General features: G+C 47.4%; 3 protein-coding genes across 5 annotated transcripts in view; 1 reads left to right on the forward strand and 2 right to left on the reverse strand.

Annotated features, from left to right (window-relative positions):
* Positions 1 to 15,805, reverse strand: part of SEC31A (SEC31 homolog A, COPII coat complex component) — a 40,916-nt gene extending 25,111 nt beyond the window's left edge. For all 3 annotated transcript variants that reach the window (XM_058804263.1, XM_058804261.1, XM_058804260.1), the window contains exons 1-13: positions 15,566 to 15,805; positions 14,943 to 15,025; positions 14,306 to 14,429; positions 12,010 to 12,208; positions 10,872 to 10,967; positions 9,200 to 9,340; positions 7,567 to 7,709; positions 6,520 to 6,619; positions 5,184 to 5,345; positions 4,835 to 4,987; positions 2,765 to 3,001; positions 2,103 to 2,177; positions 18 to 68 (exon numbers count right to left, since the gene is read on the reverse strand). In XM_058804263.1, the coding sequence (XP_058660246.1) occupies positions 18 to 68; positions 2,103 to 2,177; positions 2,765 to 3,001; positions 4,835 to 4,987; positions 5,184 to 5,345; positions 6,520 to 6,619; positions 7,567 to 7,709; positions 9,200 to 9,340; positions 10,872 to 10,967; positions 12,010 to 12,208; positions 14,306 to 14,429; positions 14,943 to 15,021 (1,560 nt within the window). In that variant the 5' untranslated portion in view covers positions 15,022 to 15,025; positions 15,566 to 15,805. The remainder of the gene's footprint in view (positions 1 to 17; positions 69 to 2,102; positions 2,178 to 2,764; positions 3,002 to 4,834; positions 4,988 to 5,183; positions 5,346 to 6,519; positions 6,620 to 7,566; positions 7,710 to 9,199; positions 9,341 to 10,871; positions 10,968 to 12,009; positions 12,209 to 14,305; positions 14,430 to 14,942; positions 15,026 to 15,565) is intronic.
* Positions 15,806 to 16,517: 712 nt separating this feature from the next.
* THAP9 (THAP domain containing 9) lies at positions 16,518 to 21,512 on the forward strand. The gene is made up of 5 exons (XM_058803798.1): positions 16,518 to 16,597; positions 16,670 to 16,865; positions 16,950 to 17,238; positions 17,508 to 17,658; positions 17,981 to 21,512. Exons 1-5 carry the CDS (start codon positions 16,518 to 16,520, stop codon positions 19,929 to 19,931), a joined length of 2,667 nt encoding a protein of 888 aa, XP_058659781.1. The 3' UTR covers positions 19,932 to 21,512.
* LIN54 (lin-54 DREAM MuvB core complex component) overlaps positions 21,426 to 25,814 on the reverse strand; it is a 38,256-nt gene continuing 33,867 nt past the window's right edge. The window contains exons 12-14 of the mRNA XM_058803052.1: positions 25,510 to 25,647; positions 24,589 to 24,791; positions 21,426 to 24,270 (exon numbers count right to left, since the gene is read on the reverse strand). Of these exons, the coding sequence (XP_058659035.1) occupies positions 24,069 to 24,270; positions 24,589 to 24,791; positions 25,510 to 25,647 (543 nt within the window). The 3' untranslated portion in view covers positions 21,426 to 24,068. The remainder of the gene's footprint in view (positions 24,271 to 24,588; positions 24,792 to 25,509; positions 25,648 to 25,814) is intronic.

Below are 25,814 nucleotides of genomic sequence, written 5' to 3' on the forward strand. Positions count from 1 at the left end.
TACATGCGTTTGCTTACCTCTCCCAAGGCACCATCTGCAAGACCTTCTTTATCCAGAGCAGATGTGATCTAGAAAACAAAGATTTAAGTGAGTACTCTTTTAAAGAGGCACCAAATTCTCAGGTTCCAAAACTGCCACATATAGCTACTATGTTGCTTGCCCAACAGTTAACATGAAATTAAACACTTTAACATAAAACTAAAGCCCTTCCCTCTTCCAGCCTGGTGATGGATTTACTGCTAAGATACCTGCACCCCAAGCTCTGATGGAAACAACAGCTGTCCTACACCTTTAATTGTCAGCTCAAGGGCCTCAAACCCCACTAGAGTGTTGGAAATCACAGGAATAAAATCAGTATCAGAACAAGAAGGACAAAATCCTCAGTCTTTCTCTGGTCAGGGAAAATAAAGCAGTGACAATCCTTGTGGAACAGAGAGCCTGTCAGGAAGCTGTGGGTTCCTGACATCAGGCACTTGGCTGTGGGCTAGGATTTTCCAAGGTAAAAAAGAGTTAAAATGCCCAGCCTCTACTGCTTTGCAAAGCAAACCATAACTCCAGATTCAATTAGGGCTCTCAAAACCAGCAATTTTATGTACAGAGTTTCTATATTATTTCAGCATCAGGGAGCCTGGGTTTCACATTGCTCCTAAAATTATCTACTATTTTTTGTATTGTAGGCTTTATTTTACCCTTGTGGGCTGGTTTGTGTAGAGAGCTGAGCTCAAATTGCTGGAGACAGTTCTCTTTTTTAATCACTAGTTTACAATAAAAATGAGAAAGCCAGGACTTGGCTTGCATGAGAATCACAGGTTTTAAGAATATAACCCACCCTTCCCACGTTCTTCACAGCTTATTACAAGAAGCTGAAATCTGTGATCTCTGTTTTTACTTTCCTAATGGCACCAATAATAGGAAAACCAAGTTGTGATTTAGTGAGCTTTCCATCTGGGTGATATGAGCTGTATTATGCTGCTTCTTCACACTGAAAAAAACATGGAGTCAACTTCTGTGTGGAATGTTTTCAGAAAGCAGCTACATAAAACCAGGACCTTGTAGCTCCTTCAATCTGTTCCCTAAATACTGAATAATGGGATAGGTCCAGCATTCCATGCCACCCAGTTCAGCTGTGCCCATTTTCCCAGCTTCTCCCCATGCACAGGGCATATAAACCCAAAGCAAAAGCAAGCAGTGGGTTTTAATCTCATGAGGCCACTCTGCAGAACCACTACTGAATTTCAACTGGATTTTCTAATTGAGATCTGCTTTTCAAAAACAGGATTACCCTTGCTGTGCTTGCCTTTGCACAAATATTTAGAAGCTGAGGACAAACTGTTGTCAAAACCATGGTTTTTTTTCCATAATCATATCAATTTTGCCCTGAAAGGCATTTAATTTGTGAGCACAATACACTTTATTGGAATCAATCTTTGAAAATAAAACATTAGTTTGATATAATGAAAATGAGTCAGATGTTAAAATCCACTGAAACAGAGCTGAAGAAATACTAGATAGTTCCTGGGTAGACAGCTGAAAACAACAGAGCCAAAAGGCACAGCAGGTAACTCCCTGTAACACTGAATAAAAATCTTCCAGCTGGGAAGAAAGGTCTATAATGATGTGCAAATTGCTTCCTGGTAATCCAAACTTTGCTTTTCGAAATGTAACCACCTTTGGGCTTGTTTTTTCTCCTTTCCTTTCAAAAATGAAGGATGTCTCCCACAAACAAAAAAGACTATCCCAGATATTTCTAGTTAATGAAAATTGCTTACATGTTCTTCAACCAGAAAGCCTAAAAGCAGATCCCATCCCACCATGCTCGAGTAGAAGGATGTCACATAGCAAAGTTACATTTATTGATCCATAGCCTGGATCAATAAATATCAAGGCCTTTTGATGAGGGAGAACTTCACATCAACAATGGACAGCCAGATGCAGACACACCTCTGAAGTCTGCTGCCTGCTCTGGCGTTTCCACTGAACGTCCATATTACAAGAAGACAAAAGTATTGAGAAAACCCAACAGAGCAAACTGTTTTCTGTAAGAATTCTGAAATTAAAGTCTGAAATTCAAAAGTTATTCATCTCACATATTTCACATTTACCTTCTTCTTCAGATCATCCTTCCTGTATCCTAAGAGCTCGAGGTATCTAACACGTGAATCCTCTTCGAAGTTCACCTTTAAAGAGTTAAAGACTATACTGCAATTCACAATTTTCCATTTTCTCCCTCACTGCCACAAATGACCCAGGGAGATTTAATGACTTGAATAGACTGAATGTAATAAAGAGAAATGCAAAAACCTTCAGTGACTTGGGCAAGGCTTCCATCTCGTTACTGCACGTGAACCAAGTGTTTGTCTGCTTCACTTGGAAACCTCTAAATGCTTAGAGTGAGCAGTGAAAGCCCATCTAAAGCTATCCCAAAGCTTTAATCCTTCTCACAAACCCTATACAAATATGTGCTGATGGGGAATATCCAAAACCATGGGATACCCTCACCCACACCTTTGCTTTGCCATGACTCCCCACAAACCCCCTTGGTTCTGAGGACCCTCCCTCCTCTGGTGGGCTCCTGCAGTGCCATGGCGCATGGGCACTATTCCCACAGCCTGCAGCTTTTGGTTCCCAGCACCTTTTCAGCCAAATGTGCAGAAGGAACCATGTCCTGGCTGTCCCAGCACCTTTTCAGCCAAATGTGCAGAAGGAACCATGTCCTGGCTGTCCCAGTCCCTGGGGGGCTCCTGCAGGGCCACCAGCCTGTTACCTTTAAGAAGGCCCACACGTTCCTCTCAAAGTCAGCCAGGGCCATGTCCATTTTCTTCTGGCAGTAGCTGACAAAGCCCTGGGACTGCACAGCCTCCTGCAGCTGGTTTGAGCGGGCCAGGAACTCCTTCTCTGTGACGACCTGGCTCACGTAGACGTGGGGATGCTGCTGCTGCTGCTCCATGCCTGGCTGCTGAGGAGGCTTGGAGTTCTCAAACGTCACCAGCTTTCCTCCAAACTGCAATTGAAGCACACATACAGCATGTGAGAATACAAGAATGCAGCAGGAGAGCCTGTATCAAAATGTATTTTGGAATTGTCAAATGTCACTAGCTTGCCTCCAAACTGGAATTGAAGCACACACACAGTATATGAGAATACAAGTATACATTTTGATATATGTATCAAAATGTATTTTATATAACAAATATGTGATTATTGTCTGATAACACTCCTGACATCTGCTCATTTATTTGTTTTCCCCCATCCCATACTTCTATGCCTGTAATATTGTTGGATAAGTTGGTTCACATGTATAAGATTTATAAGCACAGCCATTCCTGTGCCTGTTTTTTTCTCAGACAAAAGACAGACCAGAAACTGAGAGCTGGAGCTGTGGGTCTGTGCAGTACCCAGCAACAATGGAGTATCTAATGATATTGCAATGCAGTTGCCAAAGAAACCTTTACTTCACATTATTAAGTAAATGCTCAAGCATGATGTCTGCCCTGCGCTTACCAGGCTGCTCAGCAGCTGAAACTCTCCTGAGAGATAGGCAGTAAGTTGTGACAACATTTGAAGATGTCAAATCAACACAAAAAAATAATTAGGATATTTATATTATTTCATTCTATAGCTCAAAGTTAATTTACACAGGCAAATCCAGTAAAACCTGCATTATAAAAAAGCAAAAGCCTAGCCAGGGAAAAGACTGACACCTGGCTCCTAGGAAACCAGGACAAATAAGGGAATAAACATCATAAAATGACACATCAGTCAGTGGCTAGGCAACATCACTTCTCTTTGACAGGAAAAAATTGCATTTAATTTGCACATCAGATCATGAATAAACAATATATGATGCTGAAAATTGAGTAGTATTGCAGCAGAGAAATCAAATTCAAATGAACAGGCTAAAATCTCCAGAAATTCCCAAATAAATGGCCTGTGGGTTTAGAAAATAAGCCAGAAGTGGAGCCAAGGAGCAAAAAAAGCTGAGCTTGCCATCCCCTCAGGTGGCTCCTCTGCAAATGAACCATCCATGGAGGAACGTACCCTTGTGCTGCTACAGCAACTCCTGTTACTTGGATCAAAGCTAACCTGAGTGCTCTCCACCATACTGACTCACATGAGTGCAGTTTGAAGCTGTAAAGTCCCAGATACTTGCCCAGTTTGGTCTCATTCTCCCCCAATGTATATTTACTTACTCTAAAGCAAGCAGTGCACAGAAACAAAAGCAAAGCCCTAATGCCAAGATACAAACAAATGTCTCTCAGCAAGGTTTCCTTTCCCAAGCATTTTGGTCAGGCTTTTGCTGTTGCCAGTGCCCTGTCTGGAAGGCACCCTGAGCATCTCCCATTATGATAACAAAGAGCAAGATCTCCCAGGGTGGAGCACCACACTGAACTCCCCCCTTCTAAGGAGTTTGGCAGGTGGCAGCACTATCTCCCTACCTGCCAGGCCAGCCCTGCCCATCCCGGTCTCTTACAGCATCCATCATGACTCCTGTGGCAGGGAGAAATGATGAGGAGGACTCCACTGATATCAGAAGGATATTATCAGAAATATCAGATAATTAACTACTTTATTATACTACATTACACTAAATCTAAACTGAATCTGCCAAGCACCCAACTGCACAGCATCTCATGACTGTCAGACAGTCCTGACACACACGCTTGGCCCTGATAGGCCAAGGAAACAAAACACCATCACCTTGGGTAAACATCTCCATATTGCATTCTACCTTGGCACAACACAGGAGCAGTGAATGAGACAACAACTGTTTTGATCATTCTTTTCTCTGCTTCTCTCAGGTTCAGAGAATGTGAATCCCACAGTCTCTCCTTACCGAAAAGGATGCTCCCATGGGCCGCCGGATCCACTTGGGTGGTTTCTTCAGAGGCATCACCACACTCTGTGGGGCAGTCTGCTGGGGGAGCTGCAGGGGAGGCAGGGGCTGCCCTGTGCCAAAGGGATCGAGGTTCCCAAAAGACGAGGAGAGCTTTGATAACACAAGGGGGAAAAGCCAAAGTGACATTACTCTAATTAACGAAACATCTATTTGTGCTATAAATGAAACATCTATTTGTGCTGACGGGGTACTCCTGCAAGCAGGGCTGCAGGCAACCACTGAAAACTTCCCATATTTTGTTCACCCCCTCCCCCTTTCTGTCCCTATTCTGAACAATTTTCACCACCTGGTCAACTTGTTTCTGCCTGAGGCCATCGGCACTGCCGCCCATGATGGAGTAGACGCTGATGCGGCCGTCGAAGGAGGCTGCAGAGAGCACTGCAGGGTTCCTGGGGCACCACTGGATGTCAAAGCACCACTGTGTGTTCGTGGGCAGCTCGTACAGCACCTGGGGAGCAAACCAAGCCCAACAAATCAGAGCTTTCATGGAGCACCCTGCCCGACAGCAACAACCTTCCCGTGTGCCCCAAGGCCGCTCTGCTCTCCCCGCTCCCCAGCAGCCTCCCCATCACCACACACACTGACAGTGGGCAAACCCTGATGATCCCCAAACAGCAGAACACCACACACCACTGCTTTATCTCCTCCTCCTCCCATTAAACCTTCTGTTGAATCCTCACAGGACAAATGATGCAGGTGGGGTGTGTCTGTGCTGTCCCACTGTGAGCTGCTCACATTCACATTAGCTTATTCAGAGCTGATTTAGGTATCCTCACACACTGTGTGGAGGAAGTCTGTTTTCACAGGAAAACTAAAAAGGTTAAAACCTGCACCCTGGGCAGTCCAGCCTTTTGTGCCATGGAACAGACAAGCTCCCCTTACAGCAGATATTTAACCACAAACCAGTAGAAACTCAAAGAACAAAATGCTGTCTCCTATGGAACTCATTTTTAGTTTTAAAAAAATTGTAACAGCACAGGATCCAGCTCAGATAACTCATCTAACATTGTACAGCTTTTGCACTTTTGGCCCAATGTCTGAATTTGAGAAACACTTCCCATTCCACAATTATTGCCCACTGGAGGCAAGGAGCCCTCCAGCATGTCTGAAGCCTTTTTTCCTGGTCTAGGGACAAACACTGTCTGAAAAACAGATCTGCATTCTCTTTGCAAGATATTCCCACGCAAAAAGAGTGGGGTGGGATTTGAGCGGCTCTCACTGATCTGCTACAACTATGGCAACCTAAAAACACCCTCCTGGCTGGATAAAGTTCTTAGAAAAGGAAAAAGGCAATTGCAACCATGATCCAGCCACATTGAAGTCAAAAGAGTAGGAAGCATATCCTTAGTTTAAGTGGAGCCATTTCCATCTCTTCTAAGGAACAGGGACATCACAACTCAGTAAGAGAGAAGCTGCAAGGACAAATGTGTAATATTGACAATACCAGGAAGGAATCCTGCACTACCACAACAAGCTCAGAAAACATGTATAGCAAATAGGATAGGGGGCAACATCCCACAGAAGCATAATTCATAGGAATGCAAGCACAGAAACACGTGCTTTACATGTGCCACCTCTAAAAATCCCAAATATATCTGTTCAAAGGGGTATGGATACAGTACCTCTCCTGTGTTAGGGTTGGAGCAGAGAATTTTAGCATCCTTCCCACAGCTAAGTAGCAGCTCTGGATCTGCCATACTCCAAGCAATGGCCAATATACCCCTGCATGAAAAGCCACAACAAAGAAAAAGCTTAATGTAAATGCAAAATGGTGATAAACAAAGCATATTTAGAAGTTCAGCAGCCCACATCAAAATGCCTTCTTTACCCCTTCCTCTTACAAGAGGTGCAATTTTTCAATGTTGAAAAATTGTTTTGTTGAAATAGATGTTTTCTATTTTCTGCATGAAAAGGTATAAAGATGCAGCCATTGCATTAGATAATTACATGCAACAGTCACATGGGAGAAGCTGGGCGTCAGTAACAATATGGTTTGTTTGCCTGCAGTGTCACTAACACCCAGTGTGCCAACCCACAGGTAAGGTCAGTGACTAGGAAGCTTTGCAGCTTTTTATTAGCAAGACATTCAAGCCAGCAGAACCTACTGGCAGCAGTTTTGGTAAAAGCCATAACACTGTTCTCCCTTCTTAAATCAAGCACTGGATCTGAGCAACAAGGAAAGTTTCACCAACAATGGAGGAGGGACAAGAATTTAACAAAATCATCCACTATAACCAAAGTGAAGGCATTTAGGAGACTGAGGGGCACAGAAACTGTGAAAACCCACACAAGGATGTGCCTGGGTGCACCTTTAGTATGTTATTCAGCCAAAATCAACTACTACTAATTCTTTCTTCCTTAGCTTCCTCTTCTTAAAATATTTACAAACAAACAAGTAGCTTCACTGTTTCAGCAGCCTGGTGGGTTTGTCTATTTATTTAATTTTGGGGCTGGTTTCCTTCAGAGTACCAAGCTCCAAAAACACAAGTCTTTCATGGCACAGGGCTGGCTGGTCAGCAAGCCAGCATACAGCAGTGGCTGCTGCTGAAACTGCCAGCACCAAGGGAGCCTTCCTCCCCAGGGAACAGCAGGAGGTGGGATGTACAAACCAGGGCAGGCACCAACAGTGCAAACAGCATGGAGCTCACCACGGTATGTAAGACTCATACCTTGTGTGACTTTCCAGAACACGAAGTGGGGAGGAGGCAAATCTCAGGTCCCACATCTGAATAACAGGCAGCCTGTCATCCTCTGAGGCCAAAACCATCTGGGTGGCAACTTCAGGGTGCCATGCCAAGCCTGAGCAGTGCATCTGAGGGGAAACATTGGGCCAAAGCATCACACAGGTGAGGAGCACTAAAGGAAAAAGAAAACTAGCCCAAATATGTCTGTGTGTATAGTAAAACACCACTGCAAGGGAATTTGCAGCTGTCTTTCCAGGCATTATTTCTGACTGCATTCAGACTGGGAAATTCTCCTTATTCCTGTGAATGAGGAGACTTGCACTTCAGTTTCCCAGGGTCCTTTCAGACAGATTACACTGTGCTGACTTTTCCACAGTCCTAGGTTTTAATGTGAGAAAAGACTAAAGCTCACCATATAAACCTTATCCTCTATTATTTTTATTGCTATTTTAATAAAAGCCATCATTAGGCAGAGGTTATTGGCATGAGAACATTGTATCACAGGACTACCATCACATGATGAAGACAGCCTACTGTGCTGCTGTTATGTCAGGCAACAAACACAGAAAACACTGAAAGTTACACAGTTTATCAAAATAATAATACTGTGAGGAACGAGCTACTTCCCAACTACCCACTTCTAAGTTTCATTTTTAACTCTTGCTGTATCTTTGGAGTTTGTTATAGTGATATTCTATTTAAAACAATACAAAATTATACAAACATGTCACTCTCCATGAAGCTTTTTGCACTTATACTGCCTAAAGGTGCGGCATGGTGGTTGTAACTACAGGAGCACCCCTGTAATCTGGTCAATGCCACACTTCTCTGTGGCAAAAATCAATAAAATCTTTCTGTGATAGCCCCAAACAGATCAGTAAGTGCTTTTTCAAAATTCAATCAATCATCACTCTGATAGTGACTTGTCTTGCTTCAGCCTGCACCTGGCTATTTTAATTGATAATGCCGACAACCCCTCTTGCACAAATATACTCCCAAGAGCAAACTGGGCCAGGCACCAGTATCTCTGGCTATTGTATCTGCCAAGTACCCCCAATGAAGGCAGGAATGATGCATCTGACTCCATGTTCTCAGAAGGCTAATTTACTACTTTATTATATAAAATTATATATATATTATATTTAAATATTATTTTATATTTAAAATTTATTACTTTATTATCTTACTATATTATATTAAAGAATACTACACTAACTAAAGATTACAGAAAGGATACTTACTGAATGCTAAAAGGATAATAATGAAAACTAGTGACTCTTTCCAGAGTCCTGACCCAGCTTGGCCCCAGTTGGCCAAAGACTCAAAACAACTCACACCAGAATCCAATGGAACAATCACATGTGGGTAAACAATCTCCAAACACATTTCAGAGAGAACAACACAGGAGAAGCAAATGAGATAAGAATTGTTTTCCTTTTCTCTGAGGCCTCTCAGCTTCCCAGGAGAGAAGTCCTGGGTGAAGGGATTTTTTCAGGGAACATGAATGCCACATGTGTCACACAAAAAGGGGTGCCCTGACCCATCCCTGGAGCTCTGTGCAAGCACCAGCAGCTGCAGGAGAGAACTGGGGAGACAGAGCACTAGAGAGAGCACTCACCCTGTTGTTGTGGTCGCTGACTTTGATGATGGGCTCGTTCTTCCGGAGGTCCCAGACGGTGGCCCTGCCGCTGGGGCTGGCGGACGCCAGGATGTGCTGCACTTGCCTGTTCCATGCAATGCAGCTGATGTCCTCCAGAGGCTGCGGCACACACACAACAGCCTGTCACAACCCCGCAGGCCCAAACCCCGCTCTTTTCAGCACTTGCTAAGTGGGAAATCTGCAAGGAGAGTGCCCCGTGTGTTCTGGCTTCCTTTCTACACGTGCTGTAGTGTACAACACCTGAGAACACTGATGTTTAGAATTTCTCTGTTATTTTCTGCTTCACAGTACTACACATCAGTTATTAAAACAAGACTAAGCAAAACTGTCTTCAAGAACAGAAAACTACTCTATGAAAGTATATCCAGACATATGAACTGCTCTTTTGTCTTGGACTATTAAGTTTCTATTTAGCAAAAAAAAAAAAAAGGTTTGCTTGGAGAAATTACATGCCTTTTTTTTTTAATTCCCCTCCAGTTCTTACTTTTAGACCAACAATTAAAAGCAGTATTAACCCAGCTCTTGTTGCCCTATTATTTCTGGTAGTCATTATGCATATGGATTAAAAGATATCCTGGCCTAAAAAAATCACTATTAGACATAAAAAGTCTTTTACAGGGATCTCTACGGTGAACATCCCCTCAAATGCCTACATGTTAATAAATTACTTGAACTAAACCAAGTAACCAAACCTCACAGAGCTTAAACTAAAAATCTTTAAATTGAAGATTACTTCTCATCCCATTTGCACACTTTTTTGTCTCCAAATTATCATGCAGCAATAAACCCATTTTCCAGCAACCACGAACTTCTGTGGAATTTTGTAACAGCAACAGAAGTGTACTTGCTTTGAAACAACTTCCTCCCATTCTTCCATTTCCTTCACAAGGCAAAAGGCACAAAAGACTATTGTTTTTCCCCACAGATGATCTTTAAGAGACACAGGCTAAACACTGGACCTTGAGCACAGCAATCCAACTACTCCCTGAAACCCACCAAGGTAACTGCAAAACCTACTGCCTCAACATTTGACTTCTCAGTAGCTGCTTTTTGTCTTTCTCCTACTTTTCTCTGTGTACCTTCACCATCTTCAGATTTGTGCATGCAGTAAAACAGGTAGAGGAGGACTAAAAGCCAAGTAATGCTTATGGTATTTGAAAAGGAGTGTAGCCTAAAAGACTCTGCTTGCTGCTTGATAAAATGCAACATTTCCCAAAGATTAAGGGGACACCACAGTTTTCCCTGGCCAAATACAATTTCTTAACAAAAACATGAAGACATGGCTGGCTTGTGCAGCAAGCCAAAACTGCAGGTCTGTTGTGGATAAAGGAGACAGCACATCCAGGGTTGCTGCAGGGGAAGCTGAGCACACCACTCACTGCATGGATTTGTGCACGCTTGCACTTACAGGCCCAGCCAGGACACTGCTCCCCAGGGGCTACAAAAGCAGCAGCATCCAGTCACCCCTGTATGCAGCTACTATCCAAGATTGACTTCAAGAGGCTTCCCCTCCTCCATGCTCCTGAGACTGCTTTAAAACTGCAAATCTCAATCAGCTGCCACCCAACTGCCATGCATCTTTCTCTCCATGAGTCTGCTCTGGAGAATTTAATAAACACAAATCTGGTACCTGTGTCTTCACTCCTGGTGTCATTGGTGTAGCAAAGTTGTTCAAGTCCCAGATATAGATTTCAGACTCATTAGCACCAGAGGCCACCAGATTAGTCTGTAGGAAATATTAATAGACATTAAGAGTATTTCAGCATCAGCATTCCCAGTCTTAGCTGCTGGGAGGCATCAGACCTGCAGGACACTGCAGATTTCTCCTATCTGCTCAGGATATAGGAACAGATGCAGGGAAAAGAGTGACAGGGCAGAGGAGAAAGCAGTGCTGCAGTTATGGCCACCACAGAACTTTGCTCTGCACAGTGTGGCATTCCTGCCCTGCCCAGTGAGTGCAGCCATCCAAAGCACTCCTGCACCTGCAAAAGTCCAGGCAGGGCAACATGAGCCAAGGTCACCAAGTGCCCTTTGGTCACATTTTGTGGCTGATAACAGGCAAGCCCTGAGCTCACAACAGGCAGAAAGGGACAGGAAGCAATTCGGAGAGGGCACAATGAACACAGTGCAGCCTTGCTGGAGGCAAGTGTGCAGGGACAGAAGTGTTATTTAGGAAACAAATCCAAATGAATTCTCAGACAGCTGGTGGCAGCAGGGAAAAACCAACACACTGCATATAGAAGGAAGTAAATGCTCATTGGTGGTGTGGGAAGGATTGTTGGTTTTGAGAGCCCTTCTGCTCAAGAGGCCACATGGCTGTGTTTCCTTGCTGTCTCCTCTTAGGAAGGGGGCCTTGAAGGTGGATCCTACCCAAACCCCAAAGGAGAGACCTGAAAACTGATCTCACCAGAAACATGCATGAGAGCACATAATTCCTTCCTCTGTGACTGGCACAATGCACAGAAGAGACTGACTAAAAACACCCTAAAGAACACCTCTGCTTCACAAATAAGCAGAGCTAAACAGATCAGCTAAGTTGACAAGGTAAACTGCTGAGGGGAAAGAACAAATGAAAGAACTTTCATTCCCCATATGAAATGCCAGTAATGGGACAGGTTTTTCCTACTAAATACAAAGAGGCGTTCAAACACCAAATATAGTTCATGCTTTTCAGGGGAGGGGAAGCAGCAGAAACATCTGAGGTTATGAGTTAAGATAGGCCACTCCTCTATTGCTGGTATGTTAAGAGAAACAGCCCAAAAACCAACCTGGAACATGTTGACATCGAGTGCTCTCACCGGTCCCGTGTGCTTGTCCTTCTGGGCTATTATCACCTCAGCCTCCCCATCTAGGATTTTGGCCGAGTCATACAAGATGACATTGCCATTTTCACCCCCAGCAATCAGCACTCCAGACACTCTGTCCCCTGAGGTCATGCTGTGAGGGCCCCAGATCAGCTTGTGGTACCTGCAAGACAAAGAGGGCCCACAGTCTGAGCACCATCCACCACCAGCTCCCCAGAGGTTGATACATCCCATTTTTGCTCCCTAAGGATGAGTCTCAGCACAACCCTTTCCATCAGGAGGGCATGCCCCAATTCTGCTCATTAACAAGAGGCACAACCAATGACCCACAAACTGGTAACATCTCCAATGTCCTGGCTGCAAAATCAGGTAAGTGCTCCTGACAACAGCAGGCATCAAAGTAAGGGCTGCCAGCCAATCCAGCCACAGCCTGAGAAAAATCTCTGCTATCTGTGAGCAGCTTCATACAGGAGAAGAAACAGGTGAAACTAGAAAAATCCCATATGCTTTTCCATATCGGCACTTTTGGATGTGCAAGTATTTTGTCTGCCATGCCAGGGACTCAGCAAGTTTAGCCAACATCACAGACACATCTCTTGGACCACAGCCTATTCTCAGGCTAACTCAAGAGGAATCAAACATACTTCCAGCAATTACAGATTGTGTCCATCTGTAAATACCCAAACTCCCTTCAACTCAATTAACTTCCTGCCTAAGCAAAACAACATTCCTGCTGTTTAGCCATGCAAAGAATGAGTATGTTCTACATAAAATGACACAGCCACTTATCAGCTCAAATGCAAGCAGAAAGCAAACCCACATTGACTGGAAGGTGGCAAGGAGATACCTCAGCATTCACTGTAATATTGCTCATCTATTTGTTACCTCCAGGCAATCTTCAAGTAACTTCTTCAAATCACAGCAACTCTTGCATGGTAAGATAGAGATTGCAGAAAGGTACCCAAGGAGCATATGCTGGGTGAGAAATACCATAACAGCCAAGTGTTCAGGCTCCCAGTGCTAAGATTACAGCAGGGCTTCACCAAAGAATGATGCTACAAATGGAAACTGGTCTGTGATATCACACAGACCCATTCCTGGCTATGATTTTTATGCTTCTGCACCTAACTATGCAAGAAACGAAGTAACTGAGAGGATTGTCCAGGCATCATTAGCAAGACTGAATAGGACTTAAAACAGCCCAAAATGAAGGCAGGAAACAATGAGAAACAAAACCCCAAAATTAACAGCGCAATTACTTCCCTTTTGCCCTTTATTCTTTCCAAGATAAAGCATGGTTATGCAAAAGCAGTGCAAAACTTTGCTTGGAGGGCAATTAAGGATTTATCTTTTGTGGGTCTAATCACCTGGACATGATTTGCTGAAAACTAAAATATGGCCTGACGTATAGACTGCTATCTAATCTTTAATTAGAAACAAACAAGCAACCCTTAACCTCATTTTTAATGCATTCTCTGAGGCAAAGTCAAATTCTTGTGTTGCTGGTCAAGGGAGGTACTTTGCAAGGAGTACTGCATCCTGGCTATAATTTTTTCTAGAAATTCAGAAAGTAAATGGCAAGGAATTCCTTGAGGAATCTCAGTCATAGTTAAAGCAAGGTAGAACAATGAAACAAAGATCCAGTGCCTCCTGCTCTGAGCAGGTCAGTAGGACATTTTGACATCAGCTCTGCTCACAGAGCAGGGCATTTAAAAAGGGATGGAGGCAGTTTCAGCTCTGCCAGAGAGCTGCTGAGATGGGAACTGGATGCTCTGATGCTAACAATACTTGTCTGGATAAACACATGGTAAGGCACTAACAGCTAAGTGGAGCTGTGCAGCCAGGAATTTGGCTTCCCAGCTGTAGGAACACACACAACATAACCCAAGTTAATCATGTTACAGGAGTCCCCCTGAAATGCATAAATACAAACAGGATGGTGCAACATGAAAAGCTGCCACCATATTTTTACAATTTCACATTTTATTCTGTTTTCTTGTGAATCCCAGAGGCTTCCTGAAATAAAGGGTCCACACATACACTCAAAAATTTTCTGTTTATGTCAAACCATAAGCTGCTTTCTTAGAGTCCAAGCTTGCTGCCCCACAGCATCAATTGCACACACTTGCCTTCATCTGTCAGTGCTGAACTTCTGCTTCTCTCCTCAACAAGTGCAGCCAAACCATGTGAAGCGACATTTCTATGCATATCACACATAACACTTCCACACACTGTACTTTTCTCTTACAACACTGCCTACCTGTGTGAGGAGGAGAATGTGGCACAGCTCTTCATATCCAGGGAAGGGTCTGCTAAATCCAACTCAAATATTTCTAGAGAAGCACTTGTACTGAAGGTTGCATCCAGCTGCTGAGCTGAGGTACCTGTGAGGAAGCAGGCCTGGCAGTGAGAAGGGCATGATACACAGAGCAGCAACTGCAAATGCAGCACAAGAAGGGGAACAAAAACATCATCCTTTCAAAAAGGATCCTGAGATGGGATCATTCTGTTTCTCAGATGTTCCACACAACTCTCCTCCCCATGGCCCTTTGTTTGGGTGTTTCTTAATGACTATGAGCAGGAAAAGCTTTGGGCAAGTACCTCTCCCTAATGATGCATAAAACACGGATAAAGTTACAAAGGAGCCACAAGTGCTTAGGATTGGTGTCACCTTTCCCTGGCAGAAAGGGGAGGATGCTGGCTGTCACTTGCAGAATGCAAAGCGTGCTTTTATCAGCGCAATGCAAGAACTCCTCTCAAAACCCCAAAACATACACCCCACTCCAGCCCCCAGGGCACAGAGTAACTCCTCCAGCTTTCAATAATGGTGTACCACTTCATTCATGGTGTGCAGCCACCACACACAGTCTGCCAGCACGTGCTTCCCAAAAACTCACCTGTGGCCAGGTAAATGGGGTGCTGCTGGGCAGGGCTCCATGCCTGCATGGCAGTACGGTCTACTTCCTTCAGCTTCATTGTGCTGGAAAGCAAGACCAAAAGAGGTGATGCTTACATGGTGCATGGCGAGGCTGCACTGCCACGGGATCAGGACCTGCACTGGGGCTCGGCAGAGGGACCATGTTCCTAAAGATATCCCTCAGACAGACACCCAGGCCACCCTCTCCAGAGGACACCCGGGGGAGGGGAGGAACAACTCTCCATTAGCAGAATAACACTGACACGTAGAGGAAACTGACGGCTGCGGAACATAACACAGGAAAACGTGCGCAAAGCTTCAGCAGCTGTGCGAACGCTCTTCCCACAGCACCGAGGCATCGGGCACCCTACAGCAGCTCTCTGCCCTACCCCACGGAACAGACCCAGCCCCGGGAGGACCCTGCCCGGACCGTGCAGCCCAGCACCCTCAGCGGCTCTTTCTGGGTCCCGTTCAGCGCCCGAGGGCTCCCCTGCCCCGGGAGCGCCCGGCCCGGCCGGCGGGACCGCCACCCTCGCCCCGTTTCCCACGGGAGCCGGAGGAGAACAGCTGCAAATCAGAGCATTGCGCCGTGCCTGCCCTCACCTCGGCGTCCCCGGCGCTCGCCGTCCCCGGACTGCTCCAACGTGGCAGCCCCGGCACCGCCTCCCGGCCGCCACCGCCTTCCGGGCGCGCCCCGCGGCTTCCGGGCGGCGGCAGCGGCGGGGCCGCGCCTTCCCGGCGCGGGGCGGGAGCGGCGGTCAGCCGCGGGCACCGGGGGTGGTGGCGGTGGTGGGAGGGTGTGTGTGGGGATGTGCAGCCGCCTCCTTCCACGCGTGTCCTCCGTGTCCCTCGGGACGGGAACAGCCATCGGCCCTGGGGAAGAGGGAGACGGGTTAGGGGCGGTGGGAGCGGGGGGAGCCGGGGCGCAGCGCCGGCAGCGCGGGGGCCGCCTGTCCTCAGCTCAAGGGCAGTAATCATGGCGTGCTCATGATGTGAACAGCAGTGAGGCTCATCACGGGACAGGGGCCGCCCCAGGGCGGGGGAACGGCCCAAGGGTGCTCGGCCGGCTTCCACAGTCGGGGGCAGCAGCCCCGGACCCACCTCCTCACGGCAGCCGGGGCACAGTTGCGCTGCCGCCTCCCGCCGGGCTCCGCGGCCGCTCGGCGGGCAGACGCCGCACGCGGGGCGGGCGCTGCCTGGGCCGCATGGCGCGGCTCAGCGGGTACACAGCGGGAGAGGCGGCGGGCGCTGCCGGCCCCGGTATAAATAGGGGCGGAAGGCGCGGCTCCCATTGGCGCTCAGGATCGCCCCTCGCCACTGGCTACGCCCATTGGCGGCCGCCACCGCCGCTCCCGGTTGGCTCGGGCCGCCCCAGCTCCCGCCGCCGCCGCCGCGGTGACGCGGCCGCGCAGCCGCGTCCAATGGGGCCGCGATCCGACGGGCCCGCCGGCCAATGGCGAGGTGGCGGCCGGGCGCGCGGGCGGCGGCGGCGGCCAATGGGCGGGCGGGCCGTGGCGCGCGCGCGGCGGCGGGCGCGGCGGCGGTGGCGGCGGCCATGACGCGGAGCTGCTCCGCGCTGGGCTGCACCGCCCGCGACACCGGGCGGAGCCGCGAGCACGGCATCTCCTTCCACCAGTGAGTGTGCCCGCCCCGCAGCCCGCCCGCCGCCCCTCCGTGCCCTCATCCCGCCGTATCTCTCTGCCGCAGGTTCCCGGTGGACGCCGCGCAGCGCCGCGAGTGGATCCGCGCCGTGAACCGCGTGGACCCGCGGAGCCGCCGGGCGTGGCGGCCCGGCCCCGGCGCCATCCTCTGCTCCCGACACTTCGCCGAAGGGGACTTCGAGTGCTACGGGCTGCGGCGGAAGCTGCGGCGCGGGGCCGTGCCCTCCCGCTTCCTCCCCTCGGTGCGGGCGGGTACCGGGCGCGCTCCCCGCTCCCCCCGGGCGTTCCGCCGTGTGCCGTGACCTCCCCTCTCCTTCCCCCGCCAGGAGCCGCCGGGCGTCGGCCGCACGAAGAGCAGCACCCCCGGGCGGGCGCTGAAGCAGCCGCTGCCCAGCCCGCCCGCCGGGGACCACAACTACAGCCTGCAGGGCCAGCGCGCCGCCCCGCCGAGGCCGCCGCCGCACGCCGCGCAGCACCAGGCGCAGCCGCCGGCGGCCGCCGGGAGATGCGGCCCCGCGCCCCGGCGCAGGAGCGTGCCGAGCATCCTCAGGGAGCTGGCGGCAAAGCGGCAGCTGTCTGAGGAAATCGTGAGTTTGCTGCAGGCGCAGTTTTCAGGTACTGCCGGGACGCTCGCTGAGGCAGAGTGCGCTCCCTCGCCCCCGGTTCGCGTCTTTTCCTTGGTTTCCTTGCTTAACCAAGGAAAAGGCGAGGCACAGTGCTACCGTGCCTGAGCCCTGCATTTCACACCGGACTTCAGGACCGAGTTGTTCCAGAGGCCCTGCTGTGTTGCCTTGTATTCTGCAGTGCATTTGTGTCAAGCATCCCTCTGTTTTCAGCCATTTACTTCTTTCACTAAAGTTGCCCTTTTGTGATTTCTTAAACAGATTTGCCTCGAGAGTTGCACAGCTGGAGGCGGATGGCAGACTACTCACCAGAAATGAGGCAATTTGCTTGTTTTCTCCATCTCTACCACATTAAGGCCTATGATTACCTACGGAAGATTCTTCCCCTCCCTCATCCTTACAGCCTGACAAAGCAAGTTTCTAGTTATTCATTCATTCATTCATAATGTATTTTCAGTACTGGTGTAGAAATAGGTGTAACAGATCTGTCCTGAAGCTTCTTTGTTACTTCCCTGCATGGTCAGTGCTTTCCTTGGTTGGGGTTAGAGGAAAGAAACTTGGACTATGCATGAAGGAAAGCAGGGCTGCCTTCTTAGCCCTGCTTGTGTCAGCCTGCTCTGCAGCTCGGGGCATGGCTGACCATGCCCTCAGTGGTCAAATATGCTGCCTGTTGTTCAGCTTCTCCAGAACCACGTCTCCTGATCACATCCTGCCTTTTTTTTTTTTTTTTCCAGCTGGCTGTCTAATAACGAGGCTGCTGCAGGCTTCAGCAGTGACATTTTTCTCCAGCTTCAGGAAAAGGTGGAGAGAGGGGAGCAGGCCTGCCGCTGCTGCGCCGTGCTGGTACAGGACGTGTCTCTGCAGAAGCAGCAGGAGTGGGACCCACGGAGCAAGCAGCTCTCGGGCTTTGTTGACTTGGGAGCAGGCATCCTTGATGCTGATGAAGCTCCACTGGCATCACAAGCGATAGTCCTCATGGCAGTCGGCATCTCCAGCCCTTGGACAGCTCCCCTGGGCTATTTCTTGGTGAACAGCACATCTGGCCCCTTCCTTGCTCAGCTCCTCCGTCAGGCCATCCATAAGCTGAACAGCGTTGGGATCGTGGTGCTGGCTGTGACATCGGGGGCCTCTGCTCGTGGTGCTGAGACTGCCAGAGCTTTGGGCATCAGGATAGATCCCAAAAGGACTCGGTGCACTTTCCAGCATCCACCTGGTTCTGCTCACAGCATCGCATACTTCTTTGATGTTCCTCATGCCCTCCTGCTGATAAGGAATGCTCTGCAGTGCTTCCACAGGGTCCAGTGGCTCGGTGACACCATGTGTTGGCAGCATGTGGTGGAGCTGGCAGCTTTGGGCGGGCAGAAGGTGTTGGAGCCGTGCAGTCCTGGGTCAGGCAGGGCTGGGAGTAAAGGGAGTTCCCACCTGAAGGTCAACCCTGCCTCCCTGCTGTTCAGCGAGGGTGTTGCTGAGGCCCTGGAGCACCTCCAGAAGCTGGGCCTTGCCTCGTTTCAGAGCTGCAGCGGGACTGCCAAGTTTGTGCAGCTGATGAGCTCCCTGTGTGATGTGTTTTATGGCAGAGGTCCCTATGGAAGGGAGCCTTTGCTAGCTGGGAATTACACCAAAATAAGCAACCTCTTCGATGAGGCCAGGAGCTGCTTTGTCAACTTAACAGACTCTGTGGGGAGATACATTATTAAGAGCAAACGCAAACTGGGATTTCTGAGCTTGTTGCTCAATGCTGAAAGCCTCAAGTGGCTTTCCTCCAACCACACATGTCTAAAAGGCACTCCTTCCCAGCACCTCCACACACATGCCTTCAGCCTGGACCCTCTGGAGCACTTTCTTAGGGCTCTCCAGCAAGCCTGTGGCAGCAATGGCAGCCCCACCTGTGCTGTGTTCCAGGTTGCTTACTACAAACTGCTGGCCAGCTGCAGCCTGGTCCCCAGCTCACCACCCAGCAGTGGCACTGCCAGCCCCTGGGACGTATCCCTGTCTCAGAGGAGAGCTCTAACTCTGGGCAGCATTCGTGCCCAGTATCACCCAGCTCCTGGGAGGCCTGTGGCCCCAGAGTTCCCCTACAGTGCAGGCCTGCTTTTGCCCAGCTGTGCCCTGAGCAATGCGCTGACAGATCTGTCACTGCACGCACAGAGTCTCACCTGCACGGCTGGCTGGGTGGCCGAGCAGCTGGCCTTGGACTTGCAGTGTGAGCCTTGTCTTGCCTCTCTGTTTGAGGCAGATGAGAGCAGGCTAAGATGCAGGTCAGTGCTCTACATACAAAAGTTGGGTGGTGTGAGTCTGCCCTCTGCCAGTGTGCACCACATAACAAGCATTTCAGAGCAAGTCCTAAACCGGTATGGCAAAGTAGGAGGTGCCAACAACAATACCAAGCTGTGGCATTTGTGTCTAGAACAGAAAGTCTTCCAGGAGCTTCTGGGAGAAAGCCCCCTCTTTCCCACCCTCACAAAGCATTTATTTGAGGGGGAGCTGAGCATCAACAACCACTACACAGTCTTGGTAAAGGAAATAACACGGTGTTACTTAAACGTAAGAACACAGCCCACCCAACACCTGAATTTGAAATACCCTTGTGGAAGGCACAAATTGAAGAGACTGAAGGGAAAGCATTTGTTTCCATCACCATTGGCTAGCTGTCAGTCAAGCTTAACCCACACATGGTCTTACTGAGTACTCTGGTTCCAAGGATGGCTGTTCCTTGCTGAGCTCAGTGCTGGACAGATCTAGGCAACACATGAGGAAACAATACTGGCAAAACTAGTGCTGATAAGCACTGGTGTATTGGGCCACTGCAAACCTCCTAAGCAGAGTTTAACTGAACAAAGCAAGGAGGTTTATCTGATCCCCTGTCCTTTCTAGCAGTCCTGCAGTATTTCATGAAACTTCATGGCAGGTCAGGATGAGCCAGGGTTGCTCCAGGTGCCTGGGGCACTCCAGTGTCCCTGGAAGTGCTGGGTGGTTTTAGTGCTGCAAGTACTCTTGCCAGAAGAAAACTGGTATTTTATGGGGTTTCAGGGAATCACGTGCACTGGCACTTTGATCTCACCAAAAAGATGTGCTTTATAAAAGCTGGGGGCAGGAAAGCTTAAATAGGAAAATAAAGATGTGAGAAGCAAGTGGCACTCAAGCTGTACACAAGCTCTAATCTCCTTTCACTGTCCCATCAAACAGCTAAACATGCTGGTCCAGTCTAGATCCTCTGGATCAGTCCTAAGCCTGTACCAGATTGTTGTGTCCAGTGGCATCCAGGAGCACCAATAGCCTCCTCCAGGGGCAGGAATACATGGGTGTGCTGCAGCAGGGCAAGCATTTAAGTTCTCATTTCATAGACCCATCCTCCCAGGGCTGGCCTGTGTCCTGCAGCCCAGGGCACATGGCACCCTCCTTTCAATGTTTCCACTGATCACTTGAAGCATAGCTTTGATGCCACCAAATAGGAGAGGCTTCTTGAGGTACTTCATTTCCTTGGCAGGAAGCTGCCTCCAGTGCTTTGCCTGGAATAGCAGAGTTTGGCAGAACTGCTGCCAAGGGGTTTCCCTTTGCCATGCAGAACTGGAGTTGCATCCATAGAGATGGAAGGCAACTAATTCCCACAAAGCCTGCTGTTCAGTCACTTTCAAGATCCATGATGGAACTGGGATGAAAACTGGGGATCTGCCACATCCTAGGCAGTAATAATATTAAAGGTATCATTCTGCCTACCAGTGACTTGACAAAACTGTCCCTGGCTGGTTTGAGTTTCTCCTCCTTCCCTTAGTTCTGCTGCACCCAACCCCTCAAGCTCTGCTTTGAGAGCAGCAGCACCACAGGAATTCATACAATCACTGCTGGGAGGAACAAACCAGAACCTCTGGGCTTTTCTTTCCCCAATCCAAATACCTATGCAAAAAACCACGTTGAAGCCATCAGAGTCACAGAGCCATTCCAGCTGCAAGAGACTTTGCAGGAAATTATTCCCTCCCCTCTGTATGTGATTTTTGGGACAACATTTGGCAAAATGCTGCTGAAATCTCAGTGACAGATTGGTTGCAATCATGTAATGTTGGAGCACTTGCACTGTCTCCACCTCCAGCCCTAAGATGAGGTAGTTATGAACTGTGCAATGGATTGCTGTGCATGACAGCACACCAGTAACCAAGGGATATTTATTTATCTCTGGTAGCATTTGGTCTCACACTGAAAATCCAAGTCAGAACTTGCATCAGAAGTGGACCTAGTATTAACAATTTATTTTGATATTTCAGTGACAAACCTGTGTATATTTGTCAGTGCTGAAGCAAAGGAGTGCAAAAAAAATCATATTTACAGAATAGTATAAATGTTTATTTTTTGTGATTTATCTGACTGTTTTATTTGTACAATATAGAAAAGTGTATTCTTTGAATAGGTCTTGTAAATATAAATTTAATTTTTCTACTTTTGGATGTAAACAGAACTATAAAATGAATCCTTGCCCCATTCCCAATTATTTTTTATGTAACTGGATGAACTTGACTGTTAATCTTGTCCAGCAGTTTGATGCAAATGGCTAAGGAAGTACAAAAACCAATTCATACACTCTACACCAGGGAGAAGGGAGAGAGGAATCCAAGCTTAATATTTGACAAAGCTTGTTCAAAACAAAATAGAAGAACTAAGAGCATTTGATTGCACCTTCGAAGTCTTTACAAGCAAAATATTCTCCATCAATGCCATCATACATAATTACAACTGTAATCTAAATTTCACAAGTGCTTTTGCACACTGTATATAAATACACATCACAAAAGGTGCAATTTAGAGTAAGACACTGAATATATACAAAATTAACACAGATTGAAGTCTAAACAAAAGGCATATTGCAATCTGTTTGAAAAATAACGTAAGTAGGTATTACTTTATTCACTTACACTAATTTACATTTATACAAATCTTACTGGACAGACTATATTAGGTCACTAGAAGGGAACAGAATATCTGCACTATCTACAGGTAAAGTTACTGCACTGATTTTTTAGTAAATCCAAGTCCTAATAATGAAAAAATGTGGCATTTACTTACAGGAGAGGTGGATTCCCTTTTCAGAGATTTGCACAAACACTGCTATTTGTGCTCAGGGAGATGTCCTTAGCAGACAGAGCCCTTCAGGCAGGTCAGACCTGGTCTGTGAGCCCACCACTGCTGCTGACTGCCTCCCAAGCCCTTCATGCCTCCCAGGCATTTCAAGGAGGCACCAGGGAAGGGTCAAGGGCCTTCTGTGCAGTGCACAGGGCTGGGAGGTGAAGCATCCTCCCACCCTACTGCCTTCACACACAGAGGCACAAATCTCTGCTGCTGGTGTGCCTAGCCCCTACCTCTCCCCAGCCTGGCCCTGCATTTCTCTGTATTTACAGTTTTATAGAAGGAATGCAAAATCCCTTTTGGAAAAACATAGCAGTTCAGGCTGCAGAGAGACAGGTAATAAAAATGCCTCTGATTAAACATGGTTAATGGATGTTCATGATAGGTAAGTAACCCACCAGGTTAATTCTGCAAATGTATTCCACTATCAAAAATGTGATATGATATTGCCTGTAACAAATACTGAAAAAAATCCCCTGCCTTAGTCTGTGCCCAGCTATAGCTGATTGCCCCCCATTTAGTGTAAAAGGATTTGTGTCTGGTTTTGTAGCAATCCTGATTCTGTGCTAGTACTTTCTCTGATCACAGCTCTCACCATTATTCTAAACAACACTAAAAGAGCCCTTATGCCAAGTAAATTGCCAGCATGGAGAGGAGCAGCATCCTGAATATCCACAGCAGGCTGAACATGATCCCTACCCACATTTGCAAGTCGATTCAGATGCAGATTGTCATCTCCAGTGACTTCAGCTTCTCAGGCCTAAACACTTTCCCAAGGTTACAGCTTGATCCTAGAAAACAAGGGACTGCACAGCCCTACTTCCAGTGAGGGATCAGGCTGCTGCAGACCTCTGAAAAACCAAGCTTCACCCAAACAACATCAATCTGCTACACACTTAGGTAACACTACACTGGGCAGACAGTCTGGCATTGTGGCATGCCTGCTCTTCCTCACTGCTGAGGACAGGCCACTCTCTTAGCCTTGAAGTTCCAGCTTAAGAAACACCTGAGCACTCTGCCCCATTCCTATCAAAAATTCCCTGTAATGCCATTCACCTCTATGCTCCTTGGGCCCTGCTCCAGAAACATTTTCCACCACTTGCTCAGTGCTATATCTGCAAGCAACCCCTCTGCATTATTGCCTATGCATCTCACAGTGCTCCATGCACTACAGGGACATGCTGTGTCAAGTCCTAAATACAAGTACTACCTTTCATTTAGATGCTTATTTCTACCTATTTCCTTTCAGAATTCTCTTGGATACACTGGTACCTCCATATACAGGCCTGTCAGCAAAAGCATGACCTGGCTGTTGACATCACCTGTGTTTTCCTGTATGCACAGTGATGCAAATCCATACACTGTAAATAATATATATTATAATAATTTATATATGCCCTTCAGACAATTATTCTGGGGGAAAGGGGAGAACACATCTAATGTTTAAGAAACCCAGGGTAAAAGCTGTACATTGGGAAGAAGAACTGACTTTTAGGTATTGTCTGACATAGAAGAGGATTTAGCTAAGATTTAAAAGGCTCTACATCTTGTTATAAAAGAATTTCTCGTTTCAATCTTACATGGGTCAATTTACAACAAGCACCAAATTAACAAATATTATTAAATCCATCCTTTACACTAAACCAAAGTGTCCCTGTGCCTTAAGTGTTCTGTTGAGTCCGCTTCATTGTGGCTCATGTGCACGAGTCAGCAGTTCATGGCACAAGGGTCACCTTTGGACTTCCCTGCAGAGCTGATAACCCTCATCAGACAGCGCCCAAACTCCTCCAGGATCATGCGCTCTGCCGCAGCTTTGGACTTGCCCGTCTTCTCCGCCTGCTCTGCCTGGGCCAGGAGGCATTCACAGGTTGCATCAGCCACCTCCTTGGTGACAAATGTGAAGGGCAGCCTGAAACAAAGCAACATCCACTTAGTGTCTGCAAACACACAAAGGGACTAACTCCAGGGCTGGCAACTTTTTGGTGTGAGGACTGATGAGATTTCACCTGTCCTATTGCTTCCAAGGGCCTTTAGACAGTGAATAAGCCTCAGTTACCAGCCAAAGGAACTGGTGGGGCAGAATCCCTACTGTTACAGGAACAAAGTGTTCCATTCACCTGACTGCTCCCACCTCTACAGCATACACGGACAAGGCTCAGAGATGACAGGGACATACCTGTCACACACATCAAACACAAAACTCAAAGAGGATGCAGTATTAACTTACTTCCCACCACCACTGCTGAGTGCTGGTGCTGGCCTTGTCAGCAAGTCTGAGATCTGGGAAGATAACTTGGTCTTTGCAGCAGTCTGCTGCTGCACTCTGACCTCTGCAGCATCTGCTAAATGCATCAATGTCTTTCGCTCCGGGCTTTCTTCAAAATTTTTACAGCCAATGCATTTGCATATGGAAGAACACATGATTTTTGCCTGAAAGAAACAAACAAAACATAAGAAACTTGTTGCAAGTTTGACTCCCCTTATGAGAAACCACAACAAAAAGATCTTATTTTAATCTCTTACCAACTAACCACTAGAGCCAACTCTCAAGCAGTGGTCTTCTCTCTTAATTCTTACCTCAAATTGAGATGTCCCAGATGTATACTTCAATCGAATCATAGAGCATAGAATGTAAATAAGTGGTTTCCCACTCATCCCTTTCTTCATCAACCTCCAGTTTCAGGTGTAATTTAGATAGCTGAGTTTTGAGAAAGGGCAGTCTGTCTCTACACTGTCTCTGCATTCACAGACTGATCAGTTAGCAGATGAAGTAACAACTTCTGCTTTTGAATTCCACAGACACATTCTATCCCACAGCATCTGTGGGATGCTGCTTCAACTGCTCCTAGGGACTTGGTACAGTAGATTTCTTTAGGAAATGGTGATATTCAGTAAAGAACAAATCCAAGCCTAAGTTCAAAGTTGTTAAATTGTTTAAAATTAAAATTACAGAACAGTAGCAACCAATTTTTCCATGTACATGGCTTTCTATTTGCAAACTTCTGGGAGAAGAGGCAGCATTTCAGGAATGAAAACAAACAGAAGAGAAAACATTATAGCAATACAAGGAAGAGACAAAGCAAATGAGAGAAGTCACTACACTAAAAGAGAAAAGCTGCTATTGTTCAAATGAGATAATGCTTCATACCTCATAACATTCGCAGTAGTTTTTGAGACATCCCGAGCGCTTACAGTTACACCCTTTGCTGTGCCTCCGATCTGATTCTCCCTCCTTTCCTTTCCCTATTTTGGGCTTGAAGGCTTCAGGGTTTCTGTCCAGGCAGGCCTGTCAATGCAGACCCAAAGGGTCAGTCATTGCATGCAGGGAGCAGAATTTAGAGGTGCAATAAAAGAACTTAAGCCTTACACATGTGGGAGGAGATCAGGGCATTATACACCCACTCTGCCCCACTCTGGAGCTTCAGAAAAAAGAAACTTAATGACTTTGATCCC

This window comes from Ammospiza caudacuta, chromosome 4 (assembly GCF_027887145.1).
Source record: "Ammospiza caudacuta isolate bAmmCau1 chromosome 4, bAmmCau1.pri, whole genome shotgun sequence".
NCBI lineage: Eukaryota > Metazoa > Chordata > Aves > Passeriformes > Passerellidae > Ammospiza > Ammospiza caudacuta.

Coding starts and splice junctions, on each gene's coding strand:
- THAP9 (XM_058803798.1), top strand. CDS start 16,518: ATGACGCGGAGCTGCTCCGCGCTGGGCTGCACCGCCCGCGACACCGGG. Junction 16,598..16,669: donor CACGGCATCTCCTTCCACCA/GTGAGTGTGCCC, acceptor TCTCTGCCGCAG/GTTCCCGGTGGACGCCGCGC. Junction 17,659..17,980: donor CATCCTTACAGCCTGACAAA/GCAAGTTTCTAG, acceptor TTTTTTTTCCAG/CTGGCTGTCTAATAACGAGG.